At 35.2% G+C, this 19,729-nt stretch overlaps 1 protein-coding gene across 2 annotated transcripts; it reads right to left on the reverse strand.

The window, feature by feature from the left end:
- Nucleotides 1-384: 384 nt before the first annotated feature.
- COQ3 (coenzyme Q3, methyltransferase) lies at nt 385-18,388 on the reverse strand. 2 transcript variants are annotated; one of them, XM_054569745.1, is made up of 7 exons: nt 18,262-18,388; nt 10,609-10,735; nt 8,449-8,601; nt 6,277-6,376; nt 4,616-4,858; nt 1,929-2,088; nt 385-728 (listed from the first exon to the last, which is right to left on the reverse strand). In XM_054569745.1, the coding sequence occupies exons 1-7, from the start codon at nt 18,368-18,370 to the stop codon at nt 517-519; spliced, it is 1,104 nt and encodes a 367-aa protein (XP_054425720.1). In that variant the 5' UTR covers nt 18,371-18,388; the 3' UTR covers nt 385-516. The 2 variants fall into 2 exon arrangements, with proteins under 2 accessions (XP_054425720.1, XP_054425721.1); XM_054569746.1 differs by lacking the exon at nt 18,262-18,388 and adding an exon at nt 12,021-12,081.
- Between the last annotated feature and the right edge of the window lie 1,341 nt (nt 18,389-19,729).

The raw sequence follows: 19,729 nt of genomic DNA on the forward strand, positions 1-19,729 counted from the left end.
ATGGAGGCAACGGGGCAATGTTTCCCTCTCATACTCATGTCTCTGTCTCCCCCACCCCTTTCTCTCTGAAGTTAATAAACATATCTCCAGGTGAGTTAAAAAATAAAGAAATTAAATAAATAAAAAATATATTTTATCTTCCCAAATAAAGAACACATAACACAGATTGCTTTAAATTAAAAACATATGATATAGCACATATGTATGTACATACGTGATGGAAAGTATACTTAAATAATCCTTAAGATGAGTGAAATAGGCATATCCTATTTGTATAACAAAGGCTGAGGAATGTAAGCTTTTAAATCACACAATCCCTGGACACAACTTTTTTATCCACAAAATAATCCCTTAAAAGCAGTTATTAGACAAAACAACAAAAACTTTTATCCAAGGTTTTTGGCCCTTTTTATTGACTTTCTTTTCTGCAAAATCTCTCAAAAATTAAACTGTATATTTTTTGTATTTATAAACATCAAGCTTTCAAGCCACATTACTACAGTCCTTAGAAACAATTCATTTCTTCAGTTCATCGTGCACAGCTGGGTTGGTGGAGGCAGTAGCTTGGAGCTCTTCAGTTTCTCCCTTTAAAACAAACCCAGCAGGCACTGGGTTTTCCAGTTTCACAGCAAGAGCTGCATAGTTAAGGCTGGTATTCTCACTCCAATGCCAATATCCTGAAAAGGGGTTGTAGATCATTCCCACCACAGTTTGAACTGACAGACCATCTGAAAAACACATCACAAAGAGTAGATTTAATAAATATTTATCTCCCAGACGCCAAGAGTCTCAAGCAACTCTCCATGTTAAAAAAGATTGCTAACTCAATGGGCAAAAAATACTTTATAACCACGTGCTGATCATTCTCTACTGCAGCATAGAGCATAAAATCTAAAGCCGACTGCTTGGGTTCAAATCCCAGCTCTGGCACCTATTAGATGACCCTGGGTAAGTCGCTTCACCATTCTGGATTTCAGTTTTCTCACATGGACAGAACATATATCATAGAGTTGTTAGAATTAGATGAGATATGTGTGTAAAGTAGCGCAGCACTTGGAATTTGGTAAGTACTCAATAAACATTAGCTGTTTTTAAGAAAATACTTGCCAACAAGTAATTGTTCCTGTAAAGCATCTTTAAAGAATTTTTTCTACTCTATTTTCAACAGGTTACTTGCACAAATCTTTAGAACTTACTACTGCATTGGACTGATAATATTCCATGTAAAATCAAGTTTATTGATATATTGTTTTAATGAACAAAAAGCATGAGACATACATGAATCTAAGTACTTAACAGGAATACCAAATGCCAAATAAATAAATAAACTGATAAATGTTATTACTTGATAGGAATTCAACACATAAACCCAATGTTAATGATGTGTACAGCAGAGCTAGGCACTGAAAGGAGAACAATGAAGAGACATAGTTTGACTTCAAGAATCTTACAGGCCAGGATGGGGCTTGAAAACACCAGAATAACCGTTAGATAAGACATGTTATAAGTAGCATAAAATACATAAAACTTGACAAGGAAGTTCAAAATATTTCCAAGTATGGGAGAATCAGAAAAAATAATATGTAAGATAAGCTAATACAAGGAGGGCTGAACAGGACAAACTCAGGGTATGTAAGTAATAAACGTTTGTATCTCATCCTTAAACAAGTGAGGACTAAACAGCCAAAAAGTATTCATTGATTATCTGTGATTTGCTTGGCTCTGGGTTAGGTGCCAAGGTGAGAGAGAAGTGGTATCTAATACTTAATCCTAACTTCAAAGAGTTTATGATCTCGTTGAGGAGATGAAACAAACATCCAAGGAACTGTGGCCTCTTTAATTAAGTGCTATGTTATGTGATTAATAATTATAGGTACATTAAAAGTTCAGCTAGGCCTTGAAAATTGGAAAAATTCTTAAATACTCACTTGATTCCAGAATGCTCTCTAGCTTTTCAGGTGAAACAAACTTCTCCCAGGTATGAGTACCTTTCGGTACAATACCTGCAATTTGCTCTGAAAAAACAATTCCCAAAGCATAGGATAGCTGTGTTTTGTTGATTGTAGTAATGAATAAAGAACCACCAGGCTAAAAAACATATGTACAGAAGTAAAATTTTAAACATCAGGAGCATCAGTTAGGTAAAGGCATAGCTTCTTCCACCCTTCTTCCTTCCAAAAAATTTAAGTGTAGTTAAGATACATAAGTATGAATAAAATATAATTTACCAAAATAGCATGTTTTTACTCTTGGGAAATTCATTACTAAAGGCAATTCACCCTCGTTGATGTGGCTTAGTGGATTGAGTACTGGCCTGCAAACCAAAAGCTCACTGGTTCAATTCCCAGTCAGGGCACATGCCCAGGTTGCAGGACAGGTCCCCAGTAGGGGGTGTGTGAGAGGTAACCACACATTTATGTTCTTCTCCCTTTCTCCTTCCTTTCCCTCTCTAAAAATAAATGAATAAAATCTTTAAAAATAAAACATAAAAAAATAAAGGCAATCCACTACTGATACACTCACCGAGTTTACCCAACAGTGCTTGCAACTCTTAAAATCATACATTACTATGACTTATATTTATATTACATACATTGCTTTGTACATATCAAATACTTTATAATAAAAGTATAGAAATGAGATCAGGCTGCTCTTCCCTGTTACATGCCTGCATTTATGATTTAATATGGGCCCACAGTTTTCTCTTTGGGTGCTGAGTCAGTCTCTCTTGTTTGGTACAGTGTACAGCTCCACATGGAGGCAAGTAACGCCAGTAATAGTTCTTTGACAAGAACATTAATGATTAAGGTTTGGAAATGTTTTGTTTGATTTCATTAGTGTAAAGCTGAGATTTTCAACAGGGATGCGGCAAGGATTTTTAAAACATGCAATGCTTGACTATTTAGTCAGGGGCACTGACCTCTTTTCCCTTAGACTGTCAAGTAAAAAAATGACAACAGCCAACATAACAATAGCCATCCAGTGTGAATAAATCAAAATTATTCCTATTTTTTGTCAGACTGGCAAAAAATATATTTTTTGGTGTGTCACAGAATTTTATAAATTAGTTTGTGTGCCATGAAATGAAAAAGATTGAAAATCACTTTTATAAAGACTATGAACAGATCAAGATAAGTATTTTAGATGAATATACACCATTTATGCAGCTGTTCAGTCTGTCAATTTTTTAGTGACTGTATTTATAGTGCTTCCTATATTTATTCCCACAGATAGCATCTCCTCTCTTTCTTACACATTCTCATTAGCCTAGTGAGGATAAATGCCAAAGAGTCTCTGCAAAATAATCACATTACTATACACAGGGTGGGACAAAAGTAGATTTACAGTTGTTCATATGGAAAATAATACAATAATTAATAAATAGTAATACAAGAATAAATTGTTTTGCATACTCATAACTGTAAACCTACTTTTGCCTCACCTTGCATGTACATATATAGGAAAGAGAAAGTGAGAGAATATATCTCAAATATCACCCCAAAATCCAAAAATAGGAAAAAGGAGGCCCTGAAATATTGCCAAGTACACTCAAATTAAAAACTGACATATCAAACACTATTTCATCACACACTGTAACTTTCCTCTGTAAAACTTTAGTATTCTAAAATATCTTCTTAAGAATCACTTATGAGTCGATTATATCATAATAGAGCTAGGGGAAAAATTGTTAAATGTAGGGGAAACTAGGTGGAGCATATATGCAAATACTCTGTGCTATTTTTTGCAACTCTTTTATAATCTAAAATTATTCAAAAGAAAAACCATTTTTAAAAAGCTCTATTTAGGTAAGACCTAAGCATTGCATTCTTTTAGCTCTTAACTTTAGGGTGTTACCTCTTAAATATATAAACAATAGAGTCAATATAGTAATAACAATAACAACACTTCATGGATATTTATTAAAAGAAAATTTGGAATCACTTTCAGAGGACTAAGTCTGTGGCAAATTATATAAGCATAATAATAGGAAAAACCAGATTTGGAATCAAAGGATGTAGCTTTAAATGCCACTTCAGTATCTAGTGACCTTTAACTTAAAGATGAAATGACCTTTGACATTTCCCAAATTCTGATCTTCATTGGTCAAAGGAGGTCATAATAATGCCTGCCTCACCTTCCTAACCTGGTTGTAGGTCAGATCAGGTGAGATCATATGCATGAAGTATTCTTTTACAAGCCGAAAACTGTTATACATATCACTTACAGAGTACTTTAAGAAATGCTAAGTCAACTTACGCTAATAATGATTTTTACTGATTTTTAAGTATTAATCCAAACCAATTTTTTAGTTATTGTCATTCAATGTCTTTTAGATATTTAATCTAGACTATACTAAAGGAAAAATACCACATAAATCTTTTGGTTATATTACAATGTTCAGAACCAATATTTTTCAAGCTCCCTGAATATCAAGACACTAGACGTGGAAAACCCCGGTCCTGGGAGGCAAGCTGAGAGGCAGAAGTAATCTCCAGCAGAGATGCTGTTCCCTGCTCCTGGCTTCCTGATTTCAAGTATTACGAAACATTTATTGCTATGGCTACATGCACACACTGAAAAGAAAAATCAAACAAGTAAACTCCACAAGTCTTACTTTTAACACTTGACAGCAGCACTGTATAAATGTTTCTAGATCAATCACATGCTCTACAACTTCAGAAGCTATGACAGCGTCAAACGTTTCTGCAGTCTCTTCCACAATCTCTTCCAGGGAACACGCTCTGTATTTTACCCTCTTATCCAGAACTGGATCAAATGATTTATGGTGCTGTGCTGTTTTAATGTTCTCATCCACAGGGTCAATTCCAATAACTGAAGCCCCAAGCCGCCCTAGAGGCTAATGGTGTAAAAAAACTGTTACCCTCAGGAAGAAAATAGAACATGTGTTAGCAATAAAAAGCTTATCAAAAAGGCAACAAGATTAACCACGAGGGGATAATTATTGGAGATAATTTATGGGTACAAGGAAGTTCGTTAAAGCATTTTCTCTAGTTTGTACATGTTTGAAAATTTCCATAATAAAAAGCTTAAATGTGAGAACAATAATCACAACAAAAAATTCATCAAGAACTACTTGAAAATAATTTAAAAAATTATTTATGTTCTCCAGGCACATTTAACACACACATAGTATAGTGGTTGACATATTTAAAGTGCAATAGATGTAACATGGTAAAAACTGCAGATTTTCTGATATTCATATTGTCAAATTTTCTTCATAACTTTCAGCAACTGACTAGGAATAATTCTTCACAGCTATGTCTTCTTTTGACTTTTATATTCAATCACTTCCTGTGAAATGCCCAAGTTTTTAAACACAGCCTTAATATTTACCAAACTTGCATAGCATTTATTTTACAACTCTTCATTCAACAAGTTAAAAGTATAAATCAAATTATCTTAACTTTAGAGACATAAGATTTGCAATAATACACTGAGATTGTAGAACACATATAATAAAATCTTATTTATAATTTGATATACCACCTATTCTTGATTCTAAGAGCGTATTTTCACATATTTTACATTTCCTGAAATTTTATAGTTGATATCAGAGAAGCCAGCCCATCACCATATAAAGAACATGTTTTCTGTGCATGTGGAAACTTAGCTATGCATCAAAGGCCTTTGGCAGGCTCATTCTCAACTTGCTGTTATGGACCTTGACAGTGCCACAGCCCATTGAACCTTCACTTACATTTATATCCTACACTGTTGCTTCAAATATCTTTTAAAGATCATACTATGATGCAGCATTGAAACAAAAAGTTACTGTGTTGATAGAATACAAAATAAAGCTGCAGAGCATACATTTACTATAAGCTAAAGCAAATCTTCACAGATAGAATGAGCATTCTTCCAAGTACTCCAAAGCACCTGAAAAGGGAAAAGTCCCATAAGCAGACAAAACTCTGTTAGGTTTTGATATTGAAGAAAAGGCAAAAGAACGGCTTATCATAGTATCTACACCAGTGGAAATTGCCCAATCTCTTGTAATAGAAGAAACAACAAAATTTCCAAAGCTATTCAAATGACTGGTGCCTCATTTTTGTGTAAAAATAAATCCCTCACTATAATTTTCTGAAATTTTTATATTTTAAGAAAATATATTACTTTTATAGTCACAAAAATATGAAAAACATTAGGCATTTTTAATAAACAATATTATTTGTTAGAAGGATAAATGAGGCAAAAGCCCCCTTCTTAAAAATGTTTCCCCAGTTAAAAACGGCAGGAAAGCTGTAAACCACTTACTTCCGTTAACAATCCACCACCACAGCCAACATCAAGAATCTTCATCCCGGACAAAGGTTTTCCTGGCTGGTGATTAGCAACTGTTTTTAAAAGATTGTCTCTTTTAAAAAAATTCAAAACATATAAAAATTATATCAATTAAGTCTTGAAATGTAATTTTCAATGAAATAGTAACTCATTTTAAATGGATTAATGATTTAGGGGGAAAACAGGTCTTTTGTTTTCAGCATCAAAAAACTATGTTTATAAGGTACTTTTTATTTTTTTAACTTATTGATTTGAGAGTGAGAGGAAAAAAAGAGCAAGAGAGAGAACATGAGAGAGCAAGAGAAACATCAATTTGTTGTCCCGCCTAATGGGGACTGAGCCCACAATCTCGGTGTGTCAGGACGGCGCTCCAACCCACTGAGCACCTGACCGGGGCAAGGTATTTTTAATAATCAACAGCAGGAAGTTTAAAGTAAAGCTCTTGAAATAATCTAGCAATAATTATGACTTAATTATTATTTTAGTCATAATCTAAAGAAAAACTTTTAAAATATCCTAGGTTAGATGAACCGAATTCATTTGCTCCGACACCATGTCACCCCTTAACTGCGCTGCCAGTACTCGCTACACCCATTTCATGCCTGCAACAGAGGGGTTATTTTACAGGGCTGAGAAGAAGCAGATTGGAAATCTCTTATTTTCGGAATTTGCCTGTATTCCCTTCTAAACTGAGTTTCTTTTAATCTTCTAAGTGAGTGGTGTTATCATGATCATGTAAACAGGCATCCAAATCAGGTAAACTTAATTCTGAGATAATCACAGTAATGCTTTACCGCATGTGCAAACGTAAGTGCACACACACACAGTATTGTAAACTAAACTTTTAAGTTGGAATAGATAAGAATTTTAATTGTATTTATTAAAATAAATGTTATATATAATAAGGATATCTCAGGATATCTTTTATTGCTATTAAAATTAATTGACTTCTAAGAATAACCGAAGTAGTAGTTAAGTAGATAACTTCAGAATGTTGTACCATACAGAAAGGACCCATTTCACATGAAATCCAAGCCATTCTTCACATGCCAGCCAAAATGACTCCTTTATATGATACTTTAGATCATATCACTCCCCTTCAGTGGCCTACCATTATACTCAGAATAAAATCTACACTTCTAAACATTACTTGCACGGCCCTGGGTGATCTGTTATAGAGTGGTTGATAAGTAATAGTGTCCCAGTAGTTTGAACAGAGTGGGTCTCAAGCGGAGAGCATACGAGAATTATCTGGAAGGTAATCTAAAGCACAGTCCATGACCCCATAAAGCAGTAGGTCCAGGGTGAGACCTGAGAATTTTGCATTTCTAACAAGTTCCCAGGTAATACTAATGTTGTTAGTCCAGGGCCTATATCTTGAGAACCACTATCTAACATAAAAAAGGACATCTTGCTTTTCACTGTCTTCAGTGTTTCAGTGATCCACAAATCCAGTGGTATAAAAACGTGCCAATTTCCCTTTGCATCAGCAAAAACCAGTCAAGAGGTTCCTTGATATTCTGTGTCTATTACAGTGCCATGCCCATGTTGGTTGCTCAAAAATATTTAATGATCATTTAAATGAACAAACATAAAAATGAATGAACAATTTCTTAATAAATAGAGTCTAATGAATCCTTGCCTTTACCTCAGACAGTAAACTATAAGTTCCTGAAGTATATGAGTATGTTCTGATGAAACTCTTACTAGCTTCTACAGTGTCTACCCCCCAAGCTCTGTACAAGGTAAGTTCCCAATAAATACTTGTCAATAAATATTTGTTGAATTGAAGTATCTCAGCAATAGTACCTTTACCAGGACTGCCTAAAGATCAAAGTTGCTATAAAATGCCCTTGATGCCATAGGATCTTAATTCCTTTTCATAAGGACGTAATTCTAATTACCAGATAATGTCCAAAAATGCTTCAAGTTAATTTACAAAAGCAGCATAAAAGTTGGATGACGATATTTAAAAATTAGTGGTTTCAAACAATAGACATTGAGGAGAATCTCCCTAATTTCTAAAGCGAACTTAAACATGGCATTTTGAACCTAGGTATAAACCAAGAGAAAAATGAACTGCAAAGAAGACCAATTATTAAAAAGACTTGCATTTTAAAAGATTTAGAATTTGTGTAATGTTACCTAATAAACGGTACCCTCAGATCATTCATAGAATGAAGAGGTGCATACACTCCTTGCTCATCCCACCACTTGTGAGCCAGGGTCAGGAAGGTTTTCACCTCGTTGCTGTCTACAGTGGTTTGAGAAGTACTGTACAGTCTTGTCCAAGGGTATCTGAGAGGTCAAAATAAAGAGCCAGGCAAAAACTGCTGTTTTTACAAATGTAACATGAATATATTACGTGGAAAGATTCTAATTTACAATTTATTAGATTCTAAATATGTGTATTGCTCATTTTTGATGCTTCAAAACCAAGTTTCCTTATAATCACACTGCTTATAAATACACCTTTATTCACAGATGAAACAAAATTAATTTGCTTTCAAAGTAAGTTACAATGAAAATGAAACTATAAAACTTGGCTTTCTGAGTCACATTTAACAGTAGTAGTAATAGTAGTAGTAGTAGCAGCAGCATCGGTAACCGTTTATTGAACCATTTTCTAAAATGTCACTATTATTTAAGAACTGAACATATGTCATCTCATTTAGTCTTCCTGGCAACTTTATGAGGTAGGGCTGTACCACTATTAATATCTCTATTACAGAGATAAGAAAAGGGGAGCTCAGAGAGATTAAGTGGCAGAGTCAGGACTTGAACGCAGGTGCCTCCACCTTCTCCTCTTCATGTCCACTGCTATCACCCTAGTCCCAGCTCCCATCATTTCTTGTCGGAATCATTATCCCAGCCTTCTGATTAATCTGCCTGCTTCCTAGCTCACCCGCCTCCAATCTTCTCTCCACCGCTATCCACTGCTCTCCTTATCCTCCCCACTTCAGCCATGTGGGCCTTCGTTCAGGTCTTTGAACTACCACGCTTGCTCCTTCCTCAGGTCCTTTGTATATGCTGCTCCCTCTCCTGGGAACATTACTCTCACATTACCCCTTCCCTTCTGTACATACTATTTAATTCCTTCTCATCTTTCAGCTCTTTGTTTGAGTGGAATGCCATCTAAGAAGTCTTCCCTGATTCTCTGAACTGGTCATATTCCCGTTTTAAGTCCCATACAACTTTGTACTTCTTCATGGGGCAATGTGATTATTTGATCCTGTCTCCCCACAGCAGATAAGCACTGTGAGAGCCAGGCATGGACTGTCTCGCTCACCACGTCATTCCTGGTGACTAGCACATTGCCTGAGCACCTCAGTTGGTGCTCAGGAAACATTTGTCAATTGAATAATCTGAGGGAGGAGGCCCAGAAGAGTATATATTCACCTAAAAAAAAATTTTTTTTTAAACAGATGGGCTCACACAGGGACTAAACAGGGATCAGACAGACAACTAAACCAAGTTTCATGTCAAAGTACACAATAGGAAAATCCTCCAAAGTTTCTTGGGTAAAAGAGAATAAGGTTGTTATATTAAAATAGGCAATACTGTTCAAATATTCACTATGTTTTTCTTAGCTACATAGAATACATTCTACAGTGATTATTTATTATCCTTTCCAGAGTTAAGTGTCACTCTTTAATACCATCTTTTGAATATTACCCTCCTTTTCCATGCTTCATGCAAAGGCTCAGTAATCAAGGACTAATTCACAATAGATGGTTGCTCAGCTGACTATGAGAATGGTTTCACAGACACCCAGTCTTATGGGAGCTAGCTCATTTACAAGTAAAAGCATGCATTTATACCTTAATCCCATGCTATATTTTTTACAAGGTTAGAAATTGGTTTATAAAATAAGAATATGGAAAGAAATTACTTTGATTCAATCTTGCTACCTAAAATGTATACTTATCCACCTTATCATACTATTTATGTTGCACCTAAATCATTTATAATTTTAAGCACTGTATTATTTCTCTCCTGTCATAAAGATAATATGAGGAAGTAAAAAGTACTTCTCCAAGTCATAGAGTCTTATATTAAAAATCAAAGGTACCCCTGAATATTGATAATGGGTATGCACTGAATATGTTATTAACAATTTTTCTGTGGGTTTGAAATATTCCAGATTCAAAAGGTGCTGGAGAAATAAAAATATTTAGATAAAAAAGTACCTTAATCAAGTCATATGAGCTATTAAATACTGACAGGGTTTATTAAACACAGCCATTGTAAAACTATTAATCACATAATTATGTAAATATTTGCCACAGTAATGAATAAACTTACCTGTAATTTTTCATTGTATTCAAGCAGGCAAAATTCATTCTGTATGATTTGAACCACATAATTCTGTATTTACTGAAAACCCATGGTTTAATTTGTAGAGTCCAACTGAGCTGATTCTCTAAATAGACTGAAAAAAAAAATTAAATGTCTAGAGAAAGCACAGCATGAATCCCTAATATATATGTATGTGAAGAAACTATTTTATATGGCAGTCTTATGTTATTATAATAAACAAAAGAGTTGTTCCCTAATTTTGGATTTTATTCTAAAATATAAAGGTCTTGCATTCTACCATCTAATTCTTATCAGACATTTCTGAAAATGTAATTAGCAAAAATAAGTAATGCATATGTAAAAGTTTTTCATGCCATTAATTTTTGTATCTACATTATGCTGCATAAAATTATCAAGAATGATATTAAAATTAAAACTACATTAATTTTTAAACTAGGGTAATATTGGTTATGAGATTATTTATCAAAACTTGTTCAAATTCTGTCACTTACATTTAGCTACATGAAATGGACTTCTATGTATATTCAACACCCTTCACACACACAAAAAAACCTCATAAAAACTTCGAAATAACACTAATCTAGTCTATATGTTCAAACTTAGATAGGGACCTGCTTTACAAACTATTTATCCTGCTGCAGAACATTCAGTTGTTCAATTTAGAAAAAGTAAGCCTTAGAAGAGCAAAGAAAATCACCATGCTCATTGAATTATGATAAAAAGTACAATCCCCCAGGAAGACAAAGCAATACTAAATGTGTACACACCAGACAACAGACTTCCAAAACACATGAAGCAAAAATAAAATTGAGAGGAGAAGTGAATCTACAACTATTGTTGGAGACTTCAACACACCTTTCTCAGTGATTGACAGTCTCACTAGACAGAAAATCAGCAAGGAAACAAAAGAACTGAATAACACAATCAACCAATAAGATCTAAGAAAGAAATTTATAAAACATTCCATCCAAACAAAAACAAAATATACATTCTCTCAAGCATGCATGGAGTATTCATAATGATAGACCATACCCTGGGATGTAAAACAAAACTTCACAACTATAAAAGAAGTGAAATCATATAAACTATGTTCTCTGATGATAGTGGACTCAAACTAGAAATACATAACAGAAAGATAACATGAAAATAAAGTTAGATATTAAACAACACAATTCTAAACAATCCATGGGTCTCAGGGAAACAAAGTCTCAGGGAAACAAAACTGAAATAAACTAAAATATACAACATAAAAATTTGTGGACATAGTTTAAGCAGTGGAGGGAAACTTATAGCACTGAATATGCATATTAGAAAAGAGAAAAGGTCTCAAGTCAATAATCTAAGTTACTGTCTCAACAAACTAGATGAAAAGTAAAATAAACCCAAAGAAATCATACCAAAGAAAATAATTATACAAGTAAAAGTGATTAACATTTAAAAAAAAACAGAGTAGATAAAATAAATCAAGCCAGAAGTTAATTCCTTTCAAAGATCAATAAACTTGATGAACTTCCAGCAAGGCTGACAAAGAAAGAGAAGACTTATGTAACCAATGTCAGGAATTAAAGAGGGGATATCACTATGAACCCAAGGGACATAAAAAGGATGATAAGGGAATACTAAAAACTCTACACAGAATTTTCTACAATTTAGACAAAATGAACCAATTCCATGAAAATCACAAACTATCAAAACCCATACAAGATGAAATAGGTAGCCTGAATAGTCCTATAACTGGCAAAGAAATTGAATTCATAGATTAAACCTCCTGAAAAACAAATCTCTAGGCTCAGTTGCTTCACAGGTGAATTCTTTCTACCAAATACTTAAGGAAGAAAATACAACCAATTTTACCCAGTTTCTTCCAAGAAATAAAATAGTGAGAAACACCTACCTCCCAGCCCATTTTATTTAAGCCCCCATGACTATGATACAAAAACCAGACAAAGATGGGATAGCAGAGAAAATCACAGACCAGTTTCTCTCAGGAACAGATAAAAAATTCTCAACAATGAGTAAAAATAATCCAGAAACATACAAAAAAACACTGTAGCACAACCACATGGGACTGTTTCCAGCTATGCAACACTAGTTCCATATTAGAAAATCAATGTAATTTACTATATTAATAATCAAAAAAAGAAAATGATCATCTTATTAACTGATCTGGACAGAACATTTGACAAAACCATACTCATTTATGATTAAAAATTCTCAGCAAATTAAGAATAGAAGGGAAATTCTTCAATCTATAGAGCATCCATAAAAACCCTATAGCTCATACAGTACTTAATGGTGAAAGACTAAGTGCTTTAGCCCTAACATCAACACCAAAGCAAGAACGCCCATTCTCATGATTCCTGTTCAACGCGGGACTAAAAAATCATAGCAAGTGCAATAAAGAGGGAAAAAAGGAAATAAAAGGTATACAGAATAGAAAGGAAGAAATTAAACTGTCCTCATTTAACAACAAAACAAATTTAAAAAAAGCTCCTGGAACTATTCTGTGAGTTCAGCAAGGTCAGATTACGAGATCAACAAACAAAAAAAGTCAATTGTTTCTATCTACTACTAACAATAAACAACTGGAAAGCAAAACTCAAAATGCTGTATCATTCAAAATCAGTCCAGAAGAGAATGAATTACTTCCATTATTGTATAAATCTAACAAAACATGTACAGGGTCTATATGCTGAAAATTTATATAAAACATTGATGAAAGAAAAAAAACCACCTATCAAAATCCCAATAGCCTTTTTTTTGGTAGATATAAATAAGCTAATTCCAAAATTTATATGAAATGGCAATAGAAATAGAATAGCTAAAACAATACTAAAGAAGAATTATAAAATTGCAGGAATCACAGTAGCAATTTTAAGACTTACCATAGAACTACAATAATGAAGACTGTGTGCTGTTAGAGCAGGACAAACACACATATCAATGCAACAGAAAAGAGTCCAGAGATAAATGAAAAAATAATTCACTCAACTGTTTTTTTTGACAATGGTGCAAAAGCAGTTCAATGGAGGAGAAATAGTCTTTTCAATAAATGGTATTGAAACAATTGGACAAAAAAAGAGCCCTGGCTGGTGTGGCTCAATAGATTGAGTGCCGGCCTGTGAACTGAATGGTTGCCGGTTCAATTCCCAGGGCACATGCCTTGGTTGTGGGCCAGGCCCCCAGTTGGTGGCACATGCGAGAGGCAACCGATCAATGTATCTCTCCATCCCTTCCCCCCTCCCTTCCCCTCTCTGAAAGAAAGGAAGGAAGGAAGGAAGGAGAAAACTTAACATAAATTTCACATCTTAACTCAAAACTGACCTGAATGCAAACCTATAAAACTTTTAGATGAAAATATAGAAGATCTTCATAACTTAGGGTTAGGCTAGGCTTTTTACACCTGACACCAAAAGCACAACAACCCCTTTTTAAAAAGTTATTAAACTTAATCAAAAATTAAAACTTTTGCTCTGAAAAAGACCCTGCTAGGAAAAAGAAAAGTCACCGACTGGGAGAAAATACTTCCAAAACACCTATCCCACAGAGGATATGGGATTATCTGGAATAGGTAAGGATATTCTTTAAACTCAACAGTAAAAAACAAAACACAGCTCCCATTTTTTTTTTTAAAGCAATCCAATAATAAAGTGGACATGAACATACATTTCATCAGAGGATATGCAAATGCAAATAAGCACATGAAGCAATGTTAAATATCAATAGCCATTAGAGGAATACAAAGGAAAGCTACTGCTTACCTATTAAAATGGCTAAAATTTAATCATCCTGATATTACCAAGTGTGGACCAGGTTATGAAGCAAGTAGACCTTTTATATATTTCTGGTGGGAATGTAAAATGGTATAGACACTATGGAAATCAGTGTAGCAATTTCTAATAAAGTTAAACATACATTTGTCATACAAGACAGGATTTGCAACACTGGACACTTATCCCAGAGAAGTGAAAGCTTATGTCCAGACAAAAATTAGTACAAAAATGTTCATAGTAAGTTTATTCATAATAGTCAGAAACCGGAAACAAATAAAATATACCATAATAGGTGAAGGGTTAAAAAAAACATTGTGTATATCTGTATTGTCAAATACAACTCAGAAATAAAAAAGAATGAACTGTTGCTACACACAATTTGGATAGATTTCAAGCATAGTTATGCTGAGTGGGGAACAGAAAACAATTTCAAAGGGTACATACTGTATTATGATTGATTCCATGTTGAAATGGCAATGTTCTATTAATGAAGAACAGATCAGTGATTGTCAAGGGTTAAGGCTGGGATTAGGGCCTGGCTGTAAAGGAGTGGTACCTGGAAACTTCTTTGTGATTGTGAAACAGTTCCATATTCTGATTGTAGTAGTTGTTACACAAATCTCTACATGTGGGGACACACACACGCGCGCGCGCGCACGCGCACACACACACACAGTGACTGCATGTAAAGATGGTAAAATCCAAATTAGGTCTGAGTTCAGTTAATAGCATTATATTAATGTCAATTTCCTGGTTTTGAGAATGTACTACTTTTGACAAGATGTTATCACTAAGGAGTTGGTGAAGGGCATAAGGAAATTCTCTGTACTATTTTTGCAACTTCTTGTCTTAAATTATATCAAAATAAAAAAAATTTAATTAAAAACTACAAAGGGGCTCACTACAAGGCACCTCTCCTACCCGACTCTAGTTATCCAGTTTTCCCCTTTGGAGGCAACCAACATTACCAGATTCATATGTAAGCTTCTGGAGATATTTTATACATATACTACTTCTGTATATCAATTTCTCTCCTATCTTATACAAAGCATAGCACACCATACACATTCTTCTGCACCTTACTTTTTTTCACCAATCAATATATCTTAAGAGATTTTTTTCTAACAGAGCATAAAGAACATCCTTTTTTAGGGCTGAATGTCTGTCTCATAATTTACTAAATAGCCCCCTATTAATGGATATTTATTTAGATTATTTCCAATTTTTTGCTATTTCAAAAACAAAGACTGAGTTACATATGCAATTTCATATATATGTTTGAGAGTACCTGTAGAAAAAATCCCAAGAATTGTTGTGTCAAATGGCAGGTTGATTTATAAATTTATAATTGCCACTCACAGATGTTTAATTCCATGGATAATAGATAAGTATTTCTAGTGATGGTTTCCCCGCAGTGGTAATACATTGATAATCACCCATGCAATGCATTATCAAACATTTTTACCTTTGCTAGTCTAATAGGTGAAAATGGTATCTCAGTGTAGTTCTAATTTACCATGAGGTTAAGTGTCTTTTCTTAAGTTTAATGGCATGATGGTTTCAATGTTTGTGTCCCTATCCCCTCAAATTCATATTCTAACCCCCAAGGTGATGGCACTGGATGGGCATTTGTGAGGTGATTAGATCTGGAGGTAGAGCCCTCATGATTGCTTTAGTGCCCTTATAAAAAGATCTCAAGAGCGCAGAGCAAGAAAGGTCCATCTACGAACCAGGCTGTGGGCTCTCACCAGACACAGGAACTTGGGCTTCCCAGTCTTCAGAGAGAGAAAGAGAGAGAAAAAAAAGCATTTCTGTAGCTAATACGCAAACAGGTCTGTGGTATTTTGTTACAGCAGTTCCAATGCGCTAAGACAAAAGGTTATTTATATTTACATTTCATGTCTTCTGTTTTATCTGAACTATCTACTTAGCTGTACCACCTTTTAAGACCCAGTTCAAATACCACCTATTTTATGACTTTAGGTAGGTAAATGAGATATTATTAGAGAAATATGTAAACTGTAATACATAGATAGGGATGTATAAGGGGTATTATTATGAAACTGAACCTTAAAGGTTTTAACACTATTCCTGATCTCTGCTTAGTGATGACCCCTATCTCCCTGTCACCTCCCCAATATCTGGCAAATCAGTCTTTCAGTCATCAAACCAGAACAATCAAGAGCTTTAAAAACCACATCACCACAATTAGGAGAAACTAATTCAGTTTGTATTAACAAATAGGATGCAACCAGTTCCTTCTCTACCTTGAATGTGTGGTCATTACGGTATTTGAGATTTTAGAGGAATGGGGAGAAATTTCATTTACTCCAAAGGCATTTATTCAGCTTCTATCAGTAAACAAGAACCCTACCCTGCCAATATCTTCCAGCAATCCTCATTTATTATCTGGATTACTAAGACTTCATTGAGCCTAGTCTTGCTCGCCTCTGCGCTACTTTCTACACTAATGCTAAGTGTTATTTCTTAAGCACAAGGCTGATTATGTTCCTCCTTCTATAATTTCCTACTGTCCTCAAAATACAGTCAGTCACAGGTGTACCTGGCCTTTCATGGACTTGCCATGGCCTAAAAAGTCTCCTGTCTCATCGCTTACCACTCTCTGACCTCACCTCCAGCCCTCCAACCACACTTTTCAAGGAACACCTTGCAGTTTCCACGAAACCTCCTTACAGATGTTCAAGCTGGTGCCGTTGGCCATTCACAATTGCTTCTAAAACTGGCCGATTCCTTCAAGACAGCTCCCTAAATATTTGTTTAAGAGGATCCCCAAATATGTATTATGTGCTGTTTCTATGTTCACTCCCATTATTTGAAAATATTTACACTGTATTTTTTTCTAAATGATTATAAAAAAACATGTTTACTGGGAAAAAAATGCAAAAAGTATATAAAGAATGATAAAATGATAGATCACCAACTCCGCCACAGGTAATCACTGCTAAAGTTTTTATGTATCTCTAGCCCCTCTATATCTCCATCTATATATATCTCTGAATTCATTAATACACACTGATTTGTAACACTTTCTTAACACTATATCCTAATCATTTTTCTTTGTGGATACACATTGATTTAACTCATACCTTTTTTTGGCTATACTTTTTCACTGTATGAGAATATCAACTTAACTCTAGTGGAGGGTGTTTAAATTTCTTTCTTTTCTTGCTATATAAATCTTAGCTTTATCCTAACATTTTCATTTTAAAGTTCCAAGTGTCTGACATACAGTGTTTACTAAATGAGTTTCATGTAAACGATGAACTTAACTTTCTAGTTAACACTGGGAGCAAATAAACTGTCTTCTACATCAGGTGCAGTGCGCTATTTTCTTAAATCTTTGCTTTTTTGATACACTTTGTTGAATTAACGTATTAATCAAAACGTAGAATTGCTGCCTTAAACTCTTTCTGAAAAGAGGCAAGCAGAAACAAGATTGAAATACAACGTAATTAATAACTCTGAGACTGCAGCTGGCGTCCCTTCCCGCTGTGGCAGAGGAAGAAAGCACGCGACCTTGAGACGCCGGCGGGCCCAGCGTAGTCGCCGGCTCCTAAGGAAGGAACTCAATTAGTGTGACAAAAGTCGCTGGATCTACGGCGGCAGCCACAGGCTGCGCTCTCCTCGGCCAGCACAAGTCCTCGGCTATTTTTCCCAGCCTCTGGGAAGGGGAAGGCGACACCCAGACCGGCCATCCAAGGCAGAGCAAGGACCGCACCAAAAGCAAGCAAGGCTCTTTTTCGGATCCCGCACGGAGCCTAGCGGCAGCCCGTCACCATCCCGCGCGCCTGCGCACAGTAGCTGGTGTGCACGGTGGGCTGCGTGCGGGAAACTCCACACTTACCCCTCGACCTGGTTAAGCGAGAGCAGTCAGCCTGTGTACGCCGGCACCCCGACTTAAACACTCCCAAGAAACGACTCCCGGAGGAGCTCAGCTTGCGGGCTCCCCACATCGTTAAAGGATCCACCTCTTTTCCGGTCCCTCCCGTAAAAGATCCTCAACAGAAAGGTTCCGAGATCCACTCTCTCGCAGTCAGGAGTCAGTCAACCACGGTTGCGTTATTAGTGGATGTTACATTATTTTTATATATATGACTGGTTATTCTTCACCCTCAACATGTCAAATTGTGTATGCATTTAAACTATAGAATGTTTCTATTACCATAAACTTAAGAGCCTGTAATGTCTATTCCTATTACTTCCTCAAACTTCATGCCCAAAGTAGCCATCAATCTCATGCTACTGCTCCACGCTATGTAACCTAGCTTTTCTTTTATACCCCTGTAGCTCTATTTCATATATAGCAGATATCTCCGAGGCTTTTATACTCCTGTAAGACACTCTTAGAATCATAAAAGCATGTAAGCACTTCTCTAGAGGTACAAATGTATCCACTTTCAAGGTACTCAAATGTCAGAGCGCCAGAAGTCTAATTTTCCCAAGTGACCTGAAAATATTCTCAACACAGAATACACATTACACAGCAGTAGACTGTTACTCAGGTTAGGCAAACTTCATTTAGAGCAAAGCAGTGATTTGCTAAGTTTATCCCTAAGTGCCTAAAAGCCTTTCCTTGGGTAAGAACAATATAAAGGTAAAAATATCATTGTACATTTTCAACAGGAAGAGTGAAGTTGGTAAAGTGTGCTTTGAATTAGTGCAATTTACATAGCTCAATAATGGTCTTTCACTTATGGCTTCTTAGTAAAATAATGACCTTCTCCTATGAGTGCTTGGGGACTTCTGTCATTTCCTCTTCTGAGCTCCTTTCTCAAGATGGCAGAAGGCTCTCCACAAAAGTTTAGCATGTGTAATAAATATTTGTTGAAGTGACAGATGCAAGGGGAAAAAAAAACAAAGTCCAAGGATAATGAAATGAAATTCTAAGAGCTTTATTTAAATGTACTTTTTTTGAACGTACCACCTCACTGGGCTTCAGAGCTTTCTCACATTTTCAATTCAACAACAAAGACAATCAGTAATTTGTCTCTACCAACAGAAAACAAAAGCTTCTTGACTACCCACTAGTGTGACTCAAGCAAAACTAGCTCACACTATTTTTCTCTACAAATATCAGAAGATTTTTCCAATGACACTTAAACCTGAGTTGTGTTGGAAGGGCCAGCAGTTGTTATGGAGTATATAGCCATTGGTGGAGTTACTTCCCAGACCATCACTTTAGTCTCACCCATAAATGTTATAAACTAGCCTACAATTAATTTTGCTATAAAACTAAAAATCTAATATTTTGACATTCAATTTTATATATTTTTCATTCAAGTTAGTGGTAATGTGCTCCCATACAGCTAAGT

The sequence above is a fragment of the Pteronotus mesoamericanus genome, unplaced genomic scaffold (genome assembly GCF_021234165.1).
Source record: "Pteronotus mesoamericanus isolate MK-2021 breed Mesoamerican mustached bat unplaced genomic scaffold, CSHL_Meso_final contig_20, whole genome shotgun sequence".
NCBI lineage: Eukaryota > Metazoa > Chordata > Mammalia > Chiroptera > Mormoopidae > Pteronotus > Pteronotus mesoamericanus.

Excerpts from the sequence above, each read along its gene's own strand:
- COQ3 (XM_054569745.1), bottom strand. The coding sequence starts at position 18,370 with ATGTGGGGAGCCCGCAAGCTGAGCTCCTCCGGGAGTCGTTTCTTGGGA. Across the intron at positions 8,602-10,608 it reads AATACAATGAAAAATTACAG|ATACCCTTGGACAAGACTGT; the intron begins GTAAGTTTATTC and ends TTGACCTCTCAG. Across the intron at positions 4,859-6,276 it reads GTGGTGGATTGTTAACGGAA|CCTCTAGGGCGGCTTGGGGC; the intron begins GTAAGTGGTTTA and ends TTACACCATTAG.